The sequence below is a fragment of the Platalea leucorodia genome (assembly GCF_965183815.1).
Source record: "Platalea leucorodia genome assembly, chromosome: 6".
NCBI classification, from domain to species: domain Eukaryota; kingdom Metazoa; phylum Chordata; class Aves; order Pelecaniformes; family Threskiornithidae; genus Platalea; species Platalea leucorodia.
The window spans coordinates 18,168,751-18,183,260 of NC_138828.1; the positions used below are offsets into that span (position 1 = coordinate 18,168,751).

Sequence of the window (14,510 nt, forward strand, 5' to 3'; positions counted from 1 at the left end):
TAATTAAACTCATTGATAATCTCTAGTAAAAATAATCAGCTGTAACAGTACTTACAAGAGAGGGTAAAAAGTTTTTAAAACAAAGGAAAGTTTATCATGAACAGGAACTGAAGAATAAGTAGATGTGTTAAATACGTAAAAGGAGAGAAGAAAAGGCCATAAAAAGTTAAAGTCTCACACAGCTAGTATGGTAAAACGCTGTGCAGAAGAGACTCATATCATCATGACATTCCTGGACTTTTTTTTCCAATTACACTTAGTATGTAAATGAAACATAGCATAGATGATAAAATGTGGAAGTGTCTTGACAAGATACTGCTAAACACTAAGCATTAATTATAAAGTAATAAACTTCCTTAGCATCAGAAAAACAAGAATAGATTTTTTGTATACGAAATAGCTACGGTTATGACTGTCTTTCATTTCAATATTCAACATAATTTGAAAAGCCCAATAATACATTGATACTTATTAGATTTAATTCTTCACATAGTTCGTCTCATAACTTGCCAAAAATATTATCCAAAAAACAGTAATGAAGATAAAATGACTTCTTGTTTCATCAGAAAAGTCTATACAAGAGCATAGTTCTAAAAAGAATTTTCTTTCAAGCTGCTTCAGAAACAATACTTTTATATCTTTGATAGCTCTTAGACATATTTCTGTAATGTATTTTGATTTACAATTGAGATATAACAAAAAAAGATGTCTCAGCATTCCAGTGTAAGTTTTCATTCCTTCTCCTCCCATTGCTTATTAAAACATAGTGAAAGAGGAACCACAATTTTTCCCTCCTTCTTTCATAATCAGGCAATACTTTATCCCAACACCTCCCAGAGCACAGGGAAAACGTTATAATGTTCAAACAGAAAATGAACTTCTCATTTCAGTATCCTTTGACTCACATGAGACAATGAACCCTAAAAATTGCCACCTCAGGAATACGAGAAATTTAATTTTCCAGTTTGGGACTTGTCAACAATATTGCAGCAGAACAAAACTAGTTAATCCTCCAATGGAAAAAAAAAATATTATTCCATGCTCAGCACTCCGTTGAAGAGTTTATGATAGCTCAAAGAAAAATGTGTTTAGAAAGTCAGAATTTTTCTTCCTTCTACCGACAGATGGTGCTATAATGCCTAACCTGCCCAATGCAAAGGGCAGCATTTATTTAAAAATCTAAATTTGAGAGAGAGTTAAGCGCATCCATAATGAAATGTGTAAAGCCTTATTTTTCTGTGAGGGAACATCTAACTTCCTTTGTGTTGCCACATTACATTTTTGCAATCTTATGGACTATAACTTTTGGTTACATTACTACACGATGCCTACAACTTGAGCTATCCATTATCTTCATATGTTCTGTAAAGATTCATTGCTGATAACCCACACTACTAGAGAGAACACCCATTGAAAGCATTTCAAAATCTTTTGTTCTAATAAATAAGGTCATTGCCATTAAGTGTGTTGAATAACACTTCATATAAAAGGACGTTGTAAGAGCCACAGAATGATTATTTGATGCACGAGTTCTATCACAAAGCAGCTTTTATTGAAAACACTGGAAAATTATACGGCGAATAGGGACCCAGTCAAGGATTGGAACTTTCTTTCCCGCAGTAACTGTTATGTACAGAACAATCACCTACAGAAACTACAAAGACACCAAATACCTTTTCATAATTCTTTCAAGGGTGCTCAAACATTCTCTGTGACTTATGGATATTCTGCCACAATTGATTTGCAGTACTTTTTAGTTACTTCCTCTGATAGAAATAACATCTTCTAACATTTAATGCTTAGTATACCAAAGGGGAAAAGGTGCAGAATACACAAGATTATCAATCAACGGAACCACTGCATTTTGTTTTCTGCCAAGGAAACAAAAAGCAAATACCTTCATCCAAGTCACTATTGGAACGCTTGCCTAGCCTTGCATCTTACCTCTGTCAAGGCAACACTTGTATTAACATTAAGATTCGTTTCTCAGCATGAGCCATGAAGTAAAACATTCAGTTTATTACACACAGCCTATAAATTGATACTGAATAAGAATTAAAACTGTGAGGAAGTCCAAGTCTTCCGCATGAAAAAACATAACCGAACAGAAAAGGGCAACAAATTTTACAGCAGCTGGAAATGCTAGATTTAATTATTGAAGAGAAATCATGCAGAGAAGTTAGCTGCCTAGCATGATTTATAACAAATGCAAAGGGAAAGTCATGTGAAATTCCCAGTTAATCAACAGAAACGGCCAATAACAAGAATGCCAGCACTTTATATTTCTATGGATGATGAGAATTTGAAAAAAATAAGACCAAAAATTCAAGGGAATGACACCACACAATCTTTTTTTAAAAGACACTTGGAGGAGGCAGGTTAGTTTGTAAATTACAGCAGCAGTTACATTTTACTGAAAAAATTACCAAAGTGTCTGTTTTCCTCACAGACTCAGAATGAAGAATCCTTGTCCATCCATTCTGGAAAGTTTTCTGAAAATTATTGTGTTTCACCGTCCATTGCTCCTCTACGCACACTCATGATGTGTAGCATTATGAATGGTTCTGTATAGTACCTTTTCCCTCATTTTCCTATTCCTTCATGTGAATCTTCCAGGGAAAAACCCCCCATGTTGCTGGAAGAATATTCATAAAAAATACTTTACACAAGCACTGAGATATGGTACCACAGATTTTGGTCAAAATCCAGTAGTGCCATCCAATAGCAAACTAAACCTTCACTAGAAAGATGAAACACTGTGATGCTTGAACAGTCCAGGCTTAACACGCTTGCAGGTTTACATATTTAGAATTCTATAAATATGTATATTCACACACAAATACATGAAGAGATTTATATAAGACAGGATGCATATCCAAGGCAATGGGCACTCCTGTCATAAATTATAAAATAAAGTCAATTAGAGTACAAAATTCCCTCCCCCTCCTCGCACCAAATCCAATTATTCTCATAGGCCCGACTCCGCAGCAGTCTGCGCACATAATCTAAGACACAGTGCGAATCACCACATCTTTCAAGGTCATTTCTAGAAAGCAGTCTAGGGGGTAGCATGAAACTAGTTGTTGGAATTCAGGCATAAAGAGGGTCCTCTGCAGGATTTTCAGCTCTACCAAACACTCGGGGTGAGATTTTGAAAAATGCCTAAGAGACCCATGCATATAAATCCCAGGGACACTGGGTGAAATTTAAGGTTATAAGTTATGTTAGGCATGCTCACATTTCCACTTTCACTGTAAAACCATGTGCTTCACTGCCACCTCACTAGAGAAATGAGTCAAATATTGCTTCATCAGGCTTGTTTGAGGCTTAATCACATTGTAAAATGGGTAAGTATGTCTTGAGTCTCCCTGTGACACATGGGAATATGTCTACATTCATAGATGTAACTACTTATAGAGGTAACAGTGAAAACATGAGTGAAGAAAGGATCAGGAATAAAAAAAAAAAGAAATAAAAAGGTTGACCTTTGTATTCAGCCACAGAAAACCTCTCACAACCAATCCTTTACCTCCAAAGCAATTTTGTTTCCTGTCTTCTTTACAATACCAGCTTAGAAGAAAGACAGCATAACTGTTTGCTCATAATTTGTTGTTACTTATATTATCTCCTATTGAAAAAAGGAGTCGCCAGGCATCAAAAGAGGAAGACTTTTTTGTCTTTGTCCAGGCTGCCGAGTTGTAAGGTAGGGCCCTCTAGAGAGGGTGGGAGATTGCATCTTCCGTAAGGGAAGCTGGGCACCTCCAGTTTGAAGAAGCTTCTGGGAGTGCAGGACTGCAGAGGCAAAGGAGGGGTCTGCAATGCAAACTGAGACACGAGACTTCTGACAAAAAGGAAGAAACAGAAAAATAGCCAAGCCAAGATGACAGATGCCCTTCTTGCCACCAGACACAGAAGAAGTGGATGTGCAGATTTTGCTGCTGTTCAAGACACTATTTGAAGTTTCTGAAAGAGAGAGAATTGCCTTGAAAAGACATAGGGAGGAGAGAAAAGATTTCTTTTCAGATCCTTTTAATTTAAATCTATCTCACCCAGGCACTCAGAGTTTCCTGCATATCTAAAGTTACAGCACAAACTGGAAAAGTATGCAAAAAACCCCACCCTTGCTTTTAGAGGCTCTTCCTGTGCTTTTGGTCATCCTACTTTATGGAAAGGGTATAGACATTTTGCTCTCAATGTTCTGACCAACGCAGGGTCCCACCACATGGAGACACAGCAAAGAAAGGCCCAATCAGACCTTATGAGGCAAAGTGAACATGGGCCACGTTTGCTGCTGCTTCTCTGTCTCCTCCTGGCTGTGAAAGAACTGATAGGTGGCCACTTCTCAATCCATTTCTGGAAGGAAAACATCTGTCCTGTACTTGCAATGAATTAAGAACCAAATAGGAGTGGTACCTTCCCCTCTAGACCCTGTGCAACTTTTAAAAGGTCACATGGCAAATGCTTTCTTGCATCACATTTCTGAAGTGCGGTTGTTCAGCACAGCAGCGCCTTTCCTAGTATTATCTGTTTTCCTAGGTTTTTCCTTCCTCCTACAATGACCATCCTTACCCCATTTATAACCAAATACTATATGATTATATATAACTACAGAAATTGGTTATGAAGCTTGTCTAAATTTCCCATTGCTTTCTTCTGCATCTATGTGCCCCAAATACCAGACTTGAGTTTTAAATGATGACAAGGTATTTTGCCTTTTATTTTAAAATTGCCCTTGCCTTTCAAAAAAAAAAAAAAAAAAAAAAAAAAAAAAGCGTTCTACAGAAAATTTTATAAGACTACATTGCTCTATCACCATGGTACAAACCTGTCCAAAATCCGACACACATACTGCAAGGCTCATCTTTGTCACGACTTTGGAAGAATTAAAACCAGGTAGCAGCAAACATACTACAGATCTTTAAAAAGAAATTTGAGGGTTGGATTTTTCCTGACCCAATGTTATCATGGAATATTTCATATGTGATCTGAAACCCCAGAAACGCAAGTCTGAATAAAAATGAAAAAATTTTTGCCACATTTCTCATCTGTCTCTGGATCTGTATCCTGCACTCAACCAGCCTCAGCTCCTTTCTCCCCATAGCTCAGGTGGCAAAGTTTGCTTCTGATCTGAACCATGCATGCTCGTCTCAACCATTTTTTTTTTTTTTTTAAAAAAGTTGCAACTAGTAATTACCACAATCACAAAATGCTTTTAAATATGATCAAACCCACACTTGCATATACCATTCTTCAGGGCCAAATGTTATAGGATTACACTATTTTCCAAGAAATTGTTTAATCTTTTTGTTGGACACGGGATCTATTCACTTTCTTCAACTATCACAGCACGGAAATTCCTCATCTTAGGACATTATTGGTACAAAATATTTACATCAAATTTTAAAAGGAATTGGAAAAAATCACAGCAGAAAAATCACAACACTATTGAAGATATGACTTCCCTCTGGTTAGGGAAGTCTCTGAGCTGCAGATCTTTCTATGATAAAACAGCATTTATGAAAGTATAGCCTATCTGCTCCCTTCTACAAGTGCTCTTTTCTGGACATATGCCATGGCAGATGGGATATTGCATTCAATGGACTGACCAAGCAGAGTCTCTCTCATGACTCGAAGAATACCATCTTCGTTCCAACTCGCTTCTCAAGAATAGACGGAAGATGAAGCAGCAAATCAAGGAACCAGGTGCATGCAGGTGACCAAACCACACCAGTCAGGCTAGCCAAAACAATCCTTAGCTTAGTGCTCATCATCTGCTACTCTGCTTCCTTACAGGTCCTCAGGTTGGAGAAATGAACCAGATCAAAGGCTGCATCAATTGTTTTAAAAGTCCTTTTTCTCTTATTTGTGTCACATGCCTGTGTGTCATGACCAAAACAAGGCATCAACATTGATGCCTATTCATACACTGGGAACATACCTACCCATCGCCATACACAGCACGTCAGCAGCCCAACACAGCACCGATACATTCCCATTAAGTGATGGAATGGCTCCAGTCTAGTCAAGTGACAGACCCATTTCTGGGCACAACAGAAGAATGGCAGGTTTTCTATAGCCTGGAGCACCATCTGAAAAGGCTACGAGGAACACCATGGCTAAAAAGTATCACACTTGACGGGACATGTGAAAACCAGACCATACCATGGATGGATGGAACACAGTACACAGGAATTTCTGATTGTTGATGTGATACCTGCAGATTCAAATGGATGTTACTAACCGTTTCCCCTTCCACAAAAGAAACATAAACGCTGACTGAAGTCTGCCACAGACATCAGTAACGCTAACTTCATGAGACACCAGATTTGTTATTTAAGCATTTGGTAGAATCCAATAGTTTTATATCCTCAATTTGCACACCTGCAGAAGTGATGCTAGATCGAAGTTTTTCCAACACAGTAACAAAACTAAACTTGATAAACAGGCTGCTGCTATTTTAGTACTCTAGTTTCTGTTTAAGTTCAAGCTTATGAGTTAAACTCCTTGAGCCATCATACTGAGACAGCACAGATTCAAAACAGCATCAAGTTAAAAAAGTATCAGCCAACTCTTATCCTAGAGAGTTGTCACAGCAAAACTCAGAGCTATATTGAAAATGTAAGTTGATGCTCAGTGTAAATTCCTTCCAGACATCATAAAAGGTGTCTTGAGACAGAAATAAGGCTACCAGTGAAGTTGTCACTGAACAACTGTATTCATTGGTAGCCCGTATTTACATGACGGAACTCTCTACTTCACACAGATTTCCCACATACATGCACACCTTTGCAAATAGTTTGCATCTGATGAAAAAAAAAAAGTGGGCTGTTCATCTAATCAATAATGCCATGTCATGCATGGAGCTTCCACATAAATCCAGAGCAAAAGATGTCAAGCATGTCCCACTCCAATGATTATCAGGCAATGAAGTAAAAAGATGCACTTTTCATCTCCACAGGACTGTTGCCAAACCCTTGATGTAATAAATGAAACATGTCTGCTATTTCACCATTGCAAAATGGTACTGTAGATATCTTACAACATCTCTGTTTGCAGGAGGGGGTAACTAGCTCTAGATGAAGTGCAGATATGTTATTAAACAACGCACAGCTTGAATCCTGGGGCCAACACAGATGACCTTTAGAACATAAGCACTGTCTAAGACAAATATGCTTTCATCTTTGGGGAATATTTTTTCAAGTAAAGATTTAAGAGAAAAACAGTTTAGAAATACGTTAAGCACAAATGTGCCTTCAATCTCTTAATGCTTCATTTTAAAAACAAAACCACAAGTAGTATCACATGTCAGAATAAAGACTAAGTACTCTTTAAGCAGAATATTACTGAATTTAGTGAGATTTAGCTCCGTTTTCATTTAAACAACCCAATAATTAAAGCACAGAGAAAGGAGATACGCGATATAACTGAGATCCAAAACTGGAGGTACGACTAAAGCGATTCAGAAAGAAGGCTTGTATTTTTATTACAAGTCTATAAAAACAAAGACCATTATTTCACTTTAGAATCTCTTAAATGGGACAAAAATACAAAAACATAACAAAACCACTCTGAGGCATGTAAAACACAAGGAAACTGGTTTGAGAGATGGACTAAGTGAAATAGCAAATGATAGAAAAAGAAGTAATTTCTCGTTTCGCACTTCACAGGCTGTTATCATTTATCTTCAGTAAGGTGTTTTTTTCAGAGTTATATCTTGACTGTGACGCTAAGCAGCTTTAACACATACAATGGTATTTTCTTCGTGGAAAAGAGCAGCATGGGTATGATAAAATTCCTTCCCCCACAAACTATGGTTTGCAGATTCTGACAAGTTCTGAGCTGCTCTGCACAGCCTGTTTTTCCATCAAAGTTAGTGGCAAACTATCAAAACACCCACTTTTCAGGATGGAACCTCCTGTGCCTGAAAAAGCCCATATCATACATAGGAATCCTCGAACACAGTGGGCTTGTTATGTTTTGGTGGTTGGTTTTGTTTTTTGTTTTAAAAAAAGATTTCATTTCTTACCTCAAATTCAGCATGGCGGTTAATGTCCTCTGCTCTCTGTCTGCTCAAAATAAATTCTGCTTCATTAGCCACTCTTACCAAATGGTCCTTCATGGTTTGACTCAGCAACCTGAGGACAGAGAATATTTAAGAACTGCTTTGAGAGGATGAAGTCCTAAAATAAAAATCTGTAAATACAGCATATATACAAATATTTTGAGTTCTGTTCCATAACTGACTTTATGGCGTTAAGAAAATGGTATAAATAAGGTTGAAGGGTAATTTTCTGGCAACTAGTAAAACTGTATTTCAATAATAAACCAAACTAAGTATTAAACAAAATGTAAACACTCTAGACAGTCATTTGTTTTACCTGAAATATAGATAAGTAAGAAAATCTTTCACATACACACAACACAAGATAAAGAAAAGTAAGCAGTTTATGCATATAAACATCCACAGTGAAAGCTCTAATGTAACTGATGGAAAGTCTAAACAAAAACTGTGAATTGCACTGCAGTATAGTTTTTTTCTCCAAATGTAAAATTGGAATTTTATGGTAAGTATTCATTTAAGTAATATTTTCAGGATTATAAAACATCCTCAGTCTCACAAATGAAATGCTAAGATATACATTGTTCCAGGTTATATACAGAATAAAGCTATAATTCAATCCGAGATTTCTGAGGCCTTCATAAACCCTGAGTTTATGAATGGCAGCAGAGCTGACAGATTGAATTACAACCCAATTATTCTGTGAGTTCACATATTGTTACTAAAAACATTTCCTTTTTAATTAGTTACATTGGGATTCATAAAGTTAAAACTGGCTGTGCAGGAGCTACTACTGTTTTAGAAGGTGCACATTTCCATAGGATCACTCAAAGATAAACCAGATAAAACCATTATGTGCTCTACTGGTTAGTTTTTCAAAATATCTGTTATTAAAGCTTTTTTTTTTTTTTTTCTTTTAAGGTTTTCAATTGCTAATGTAGAAAAGAATAGCAGAACATAAAATCACTTGTTTGCCTTGCACATATAAGCTAAAGTACATTTCAACAAGTCCAGAGTCTACTGAGAGCCTTTCTTTACAAACACAGCACTTATTATGCAGGATGCCTTCTAATGTACACAATGTTAATTTTATCCCTTAGAACTTATTTATCTGAACTAAGGCTCCACCTGCCTCTATATGTCTGTTTGATAGTATGATCATCAATGCTCTGCTGTCTCTTTTCCTATGCTATTCACAATTCCACACTTGCAGTAGGCTTGCAGGTCACGAGAAGAAATCCAGACTCAGACCAACGCCTGAAGCTCTTTATTCATTGCCACTCTCACCACAAGGCTAGGAAGACTGCAGCACAACGTCTAAATGAGGCCATGTGATCATGAACCAGTGAAGTTAGTGGATTACTGTCTCCCCACGGATGAAGTCTTGAAAAACGAAATATGCGCAATGCATTATTTGAAGCCTGACCTCACCTTCTGTTTGAGGAGGCTTGTACGCAAGCCACCGTTTTAGAACCACATTATAATTTTTTTCATTTTTTTCTATTTTCAGTCACTTTTAGAATGGAAGTAGCTGTTGAGCAACAAACATACAATTTGGCCAATTTATCTGCATGCGTTAGTGGCAGACTTTTACTTTCAAAAACTTGCAGAACCAACATTGCTGCAATAACATAACTTCAATTTCATAGTTTTTCATGGCTTCAAAAAAATTGGGAAAATAAACTAGTTAAGAAGGCATTGCTCATACACTGAAAAAAAAAATTTACAATAATGTTCGGCTAAAAATAAATCCCTGCTAATAAACCAACAATAAGAAACTTTGCATAACCAATTGCATAGTCTGGGCAGATTCCAAAAATTTGATTCCCCTCTTTCTCCAAGATCCCCAGCAGCACATTCAAATCTGTCACATAAGCATTTAAATAAACTTTTTTTTATGAAACTAAGAACTGTCAAAAAAATACAGGGATCATAAATACTGATGTATTACGATACCATGTATTACAATTTACATTTAACACAGTTAGACAGTATCCCATTATTTTCATTGAGTTTGTCAATACCAATACCTTCTGCTAATCTGATCGGACTTTGAAAAATACTAGTTATGCTCTAAAAGGTCCACTTTTAATCTAGCACTAGTCATCCTCTAAAAGTCCCACTTTTTTTCATCTGTTCAAGAAAGCACCCTATATAATAATTGTTTTTAACGATTTACAACACGGATTTTCCTTTTTATCTACTAAACGTAACCAGCAAGCAGCCCAGTACATAACTGACTGTACACTGGCACTTACTATGCATTTGCAGAGATGATGGACGTGTTCCAAACAAAGCAAAGAACTACGTTCCCTCACACAGGAACAACATTCTCAAAACGTACTAGAAGTTTACCTAGTAAAAACAAATAGCTTTTGAGTATCGGAAAGAGCTTGGTCTCCTATGGATCAGTTGCCATTTTTGTCACCCCACCTCTCCTTACTAATCCCACTCACTTTCCTCATTTTCTCTTACGATATTCCATACAGGGCTAGGCCAGCTAGATAAAACTTACACATGATTTTGCAGATAAATCCTAGTCGAATTTGTCATTTGGGCAACCAAAAATTTTTATGGCTAATAACCAAGGAATTGTCCAAGCTCAGCATAAGCACCTGCTGGTAACTTCAAGCTGTCTTCAGAAAAAGCTAGGAGCTTCATATTATTAGGTATCAATTATTATACAATTACTTCCCTTCTTGCAAATTGCCAAATTCAGCAACTAAAGGTCTTCAGGAGGTGAGGATAAAAAATATTTATTAATACAAATGAAGCCTATATGAAATAATTTACTGGTTTATACCATATCACAGCTGTGTTCATTACTTAGAGTCAAGAATTTATAATTTTAATGGTTCTTTTCAGTCACCTTTTCCAAGCACTGCATATGCTTAGATTAACTCTCTTCTAATAAACAATTCAAGCTGTATCATTATCTAGGTAAGTTTGGATTTTCTGTATGAGAACAGTATCCACATACATAGCATGCCACTCAGATTTCTATTTTGAATTTACCTCTTTAAGTGTGGGGTTTCGCAAGCTAAATATATATTTATGCATAAATGTAATGATGACATGATATAACAGAGGAGCCTATAGCCATCATTAAAAATCAAAGGCAAATACAAGCTCTCAGCATATCTATAAATGAACACACCTCTGCTTATATGTCTAAAATGAAGTTTTAATCATCTACTTCTAAACACCAATTTTGGGAACCTTGGCAGCTGCTATTTTTCCATTTGGGGCAAACAAAATGTTGGACAGAAATTCGTTAAGCGGAGCTCACTGCTTGCAATAGGAACAACTGTTTCCAGCTGAGTAGACCACTGCTGAGGCAAGAACAAGAATCTGACTCTTGCAAAAGTATTAATTAGTGCAACTTCAAACTACATACAACACATTTTGTACATATGTGAGTGGCTATAAACTGTATTAACTAGATCAGGTAACTTTGAGAAACAAATGCTTTCTTCTAAAGAAAAAAAAAATATATGTTTAGAAAAATCTGATTTTCCTCACTAAGACAGTGAGTACACTTCATGGATTTAAAGGATCATAATGGTCCTTTCTGGTACCTGGTCTGGCCTCCTACACAGAACTGATCATGCGTGTTTTCTCCAAAAGAATTTAATTTCCTCCATCAAGTCTGTACCTTCTGTTTGAGCTACAGCATAGCTTTCAGAAAGATGCCCCAACGTTTTTTTTTTTTTTTTTAAAGATATTTTACACCATGTTCCCCTATAAAGAAGTTTTATAAGGTAATTCAGTGTCAATTAAAAACAAAACCAAACCAAACCACAAGTATTTCTTGTCTGCTTTTATCCTGTTTTTTATTCCAGCAACTAGATCACTTTAGTTCTTTTTTTGTTACATAAAAAAATCTATCCAAAACACCTCTTTATAATTTTTTTTCACAGCAAAAGGACAGCTTTTCATTTCTTTGACTAAACAGATTAATTAAATTTGTCTTTTTCCAAGTATGCACACCCAAGCTGAAAGAAGAATTGAAGTCTAATAATTTCCTTCTTGCCTATGCTTCATAATCTCTGTATGCAGACCCATGGACCATGTTTGCCTTACAGTACTATCTCACATATCTGTTAATTTTTTTTTCAGTGTTATTAAACACCAAAATGCTGTTGAATGTGGTGATTTACACTCCTCCTTCCCTGATAGATTCCCTTCTGGTTTAGCTTTATTTATGACAAGTTATTGAATTAAGATTTTTTTCTGATCTTTAACGTGAGAAGAGTGTGGATGGAGCATGGATGGACACGTTCTGTAGAAGTTAGACCATGATACCTATGGGGGCAAAGACTCTGGATACCAGGCTTGCAGTGCACACCAGATTCAAGGTCTCGGGCAGACTTTTCTTCCTTTGTCTGAGCACTTTCTTCCTTGACTAAAATATTTAAAAACGTGATTAACTTTGAAAAGATGAACAGCCTAGTAAAAACAAGCAAGGGGACGGATCCCATGCTGGAAGTTAAATATATACTTGCATACTTTGCTGGGTCAGGAATGAAGTGCTCAACCACTGACAGAGGGAGTTCCAGCCAAATACATGAGAGATTCTCAATTTTATTGTTATGCTGGCATAGAAAACTATGAGACACAAAGCAAGAAATCTTCTTACTCTGATTTCTGGCTGCAGACTGCTTAGATGATCAAGTAAAAAGTCAAGTTTCTCCTTACAACAAGCAAAAAGGAAAAGGTACAAGAGGGAAAAAAATGGAACAGAAAAATACGTGCAAGGAAAGAAAGTGAGAGATGGATAAATTCTGAGTTAGTATTACTGATATCCAACAATTATCAATTTTAGTCAAAATACGGAAAAAGCTTTACGGGTGACATTTACAACAGCTGTTTAGGCATAAATCTCTCATAAAGTACTACAGGGAGAGATTATGTATGTTCCAGATGCTACCACAACAGAGAACTCTGAGATAGCCAAGAAAGGTAAGTTTTCCTACTTGCACTCCTCATAAACCTAGCATGTAAGAGATTCTCTTACTTCAAAAGGATGTACGTTCTACATGGATACACACAGTCTTTTATGGGATCTGACTGCTCAATGTGCTAAGTGTTGGAATTACTGCTGCAAGGAAGTTCGACAATTGCTTTGTGGAACACAGATACTTTACAGATACACTATTCAACCACCAAAAAATACAGACAAGTCCGTAAGGTCCTAAAGAGTGAAGTCTGAACACGCTTACCCCCTTAAAATAGGAGGCGGGGCGGGGCACCAAACCAAACCAACCACACAACCAAAAGTCATGCAGACTCACCAAAACGCTGACTTGGATGTGCGATAGCATAAAACTTAACAGCACTCCAAAAGGACAGCTAGGAGGGGACACACCAATCCAACCTTTTTTGTCTAGGATAGCCACTCAGGACATGTCAGAGCCTAGTGACAACTGATCTGAGGTTGTGTTCACATTCTGAGAGATACTGCATGATAGTATGACAGATGATTTCTGAAAATTTTCGATCAGATAGCAATAGTACAAGACATGTATACACACAGAGCGCAGTATAAATACCTTCTTGTTACTCTTGCATTAATTTATTTTTTAAAAACAGATGTTACTAAAAACTTTCTACATTAAAAAAATTTAAGAATTCCCAGGCACTCGAAAGTGTTTTATGATTTTGCTTTTTCATAGACCCAGAAAATTAATGACATTCTCACAAGCAAAACCTACCTTTGTCACATACATACCCTCCACAGTTACTAGCATCTCCAATAATAAAAGCTTACATTAATGTTTAATGATTAAAGTCATAGTTCTCCCCAAAAAGCTTCTGCTTACTCATTAAGTTGCAGCAAAGATCATATGTTTCCAGTTACACAAAAAATGATGCAATTTAAATCCATGCACAGATGATCAAGCAAAACTCGGTGAAATAAAAAACTGTTTTAAAAATGGTTGTGCATGTCACACTATACCTTAGTGCACACACACGCACAAAAAAAAAATCATGTAGTGTCAAGAACCCCACCTCAAGTCACTTATCTGTCTCTGAAACACATCCAGGCTACAACTTCTAATTTTCAGCACATTTGAAACGTTGTTTAAAGTCTAGCCTAATGATCTTCTGTAGTTCAAATTCACACATGAACAAAGCTGCTTCTGCTGTGAAACCAAAACAATAACATAAAAACTCAGAAAATAAATCACCAAAAATCCCTTTTCCAAAACCTACCACTTAAACAGAATGGGTTGCTGAAAAGAAAAAGCAAGGAAATGTGGAAAACACTTTTTTTTTTTTGGCTTACAAATCAAGACTAAGGTGCAGGTTCTATGTTACCAGAATCTCAGAGCAAGGAGGCTGCAATAAGGGGAGCAGACTGGTGGTAATCAATTCTAGTTTGGACGTGACTACATTTATCATTTTTTTCCTGAGCCTTTTTTGGTCAATTATGCACAAAGCATAAGTC

The 14,510-nt window shown here is 36.6% G+C and overlaps 1 protein-coding gene across 1 annotated transcript in view; it reads right to left on the reverse strand.

The window, feature by feature from the left end:
* Positions 1-14,510, reverse strand: part of LRBA (LPS responsive beige-like anchor protein) — a 416,862-nt gene that overhangs the window by 263,344 nt on the left and 139,008 nt on the right. Inside the window, exon 35 of the mRNA XM_082315661.1 lies at positions 8,027-8,135. Within this exon, the coding sequence (XP_082171787.1) occupies positions 8,027-8,135 (109 nt within the window). The remainder of the gene's footprint in view (positions 1-8,026; positions 8,136-14,510) is intronic.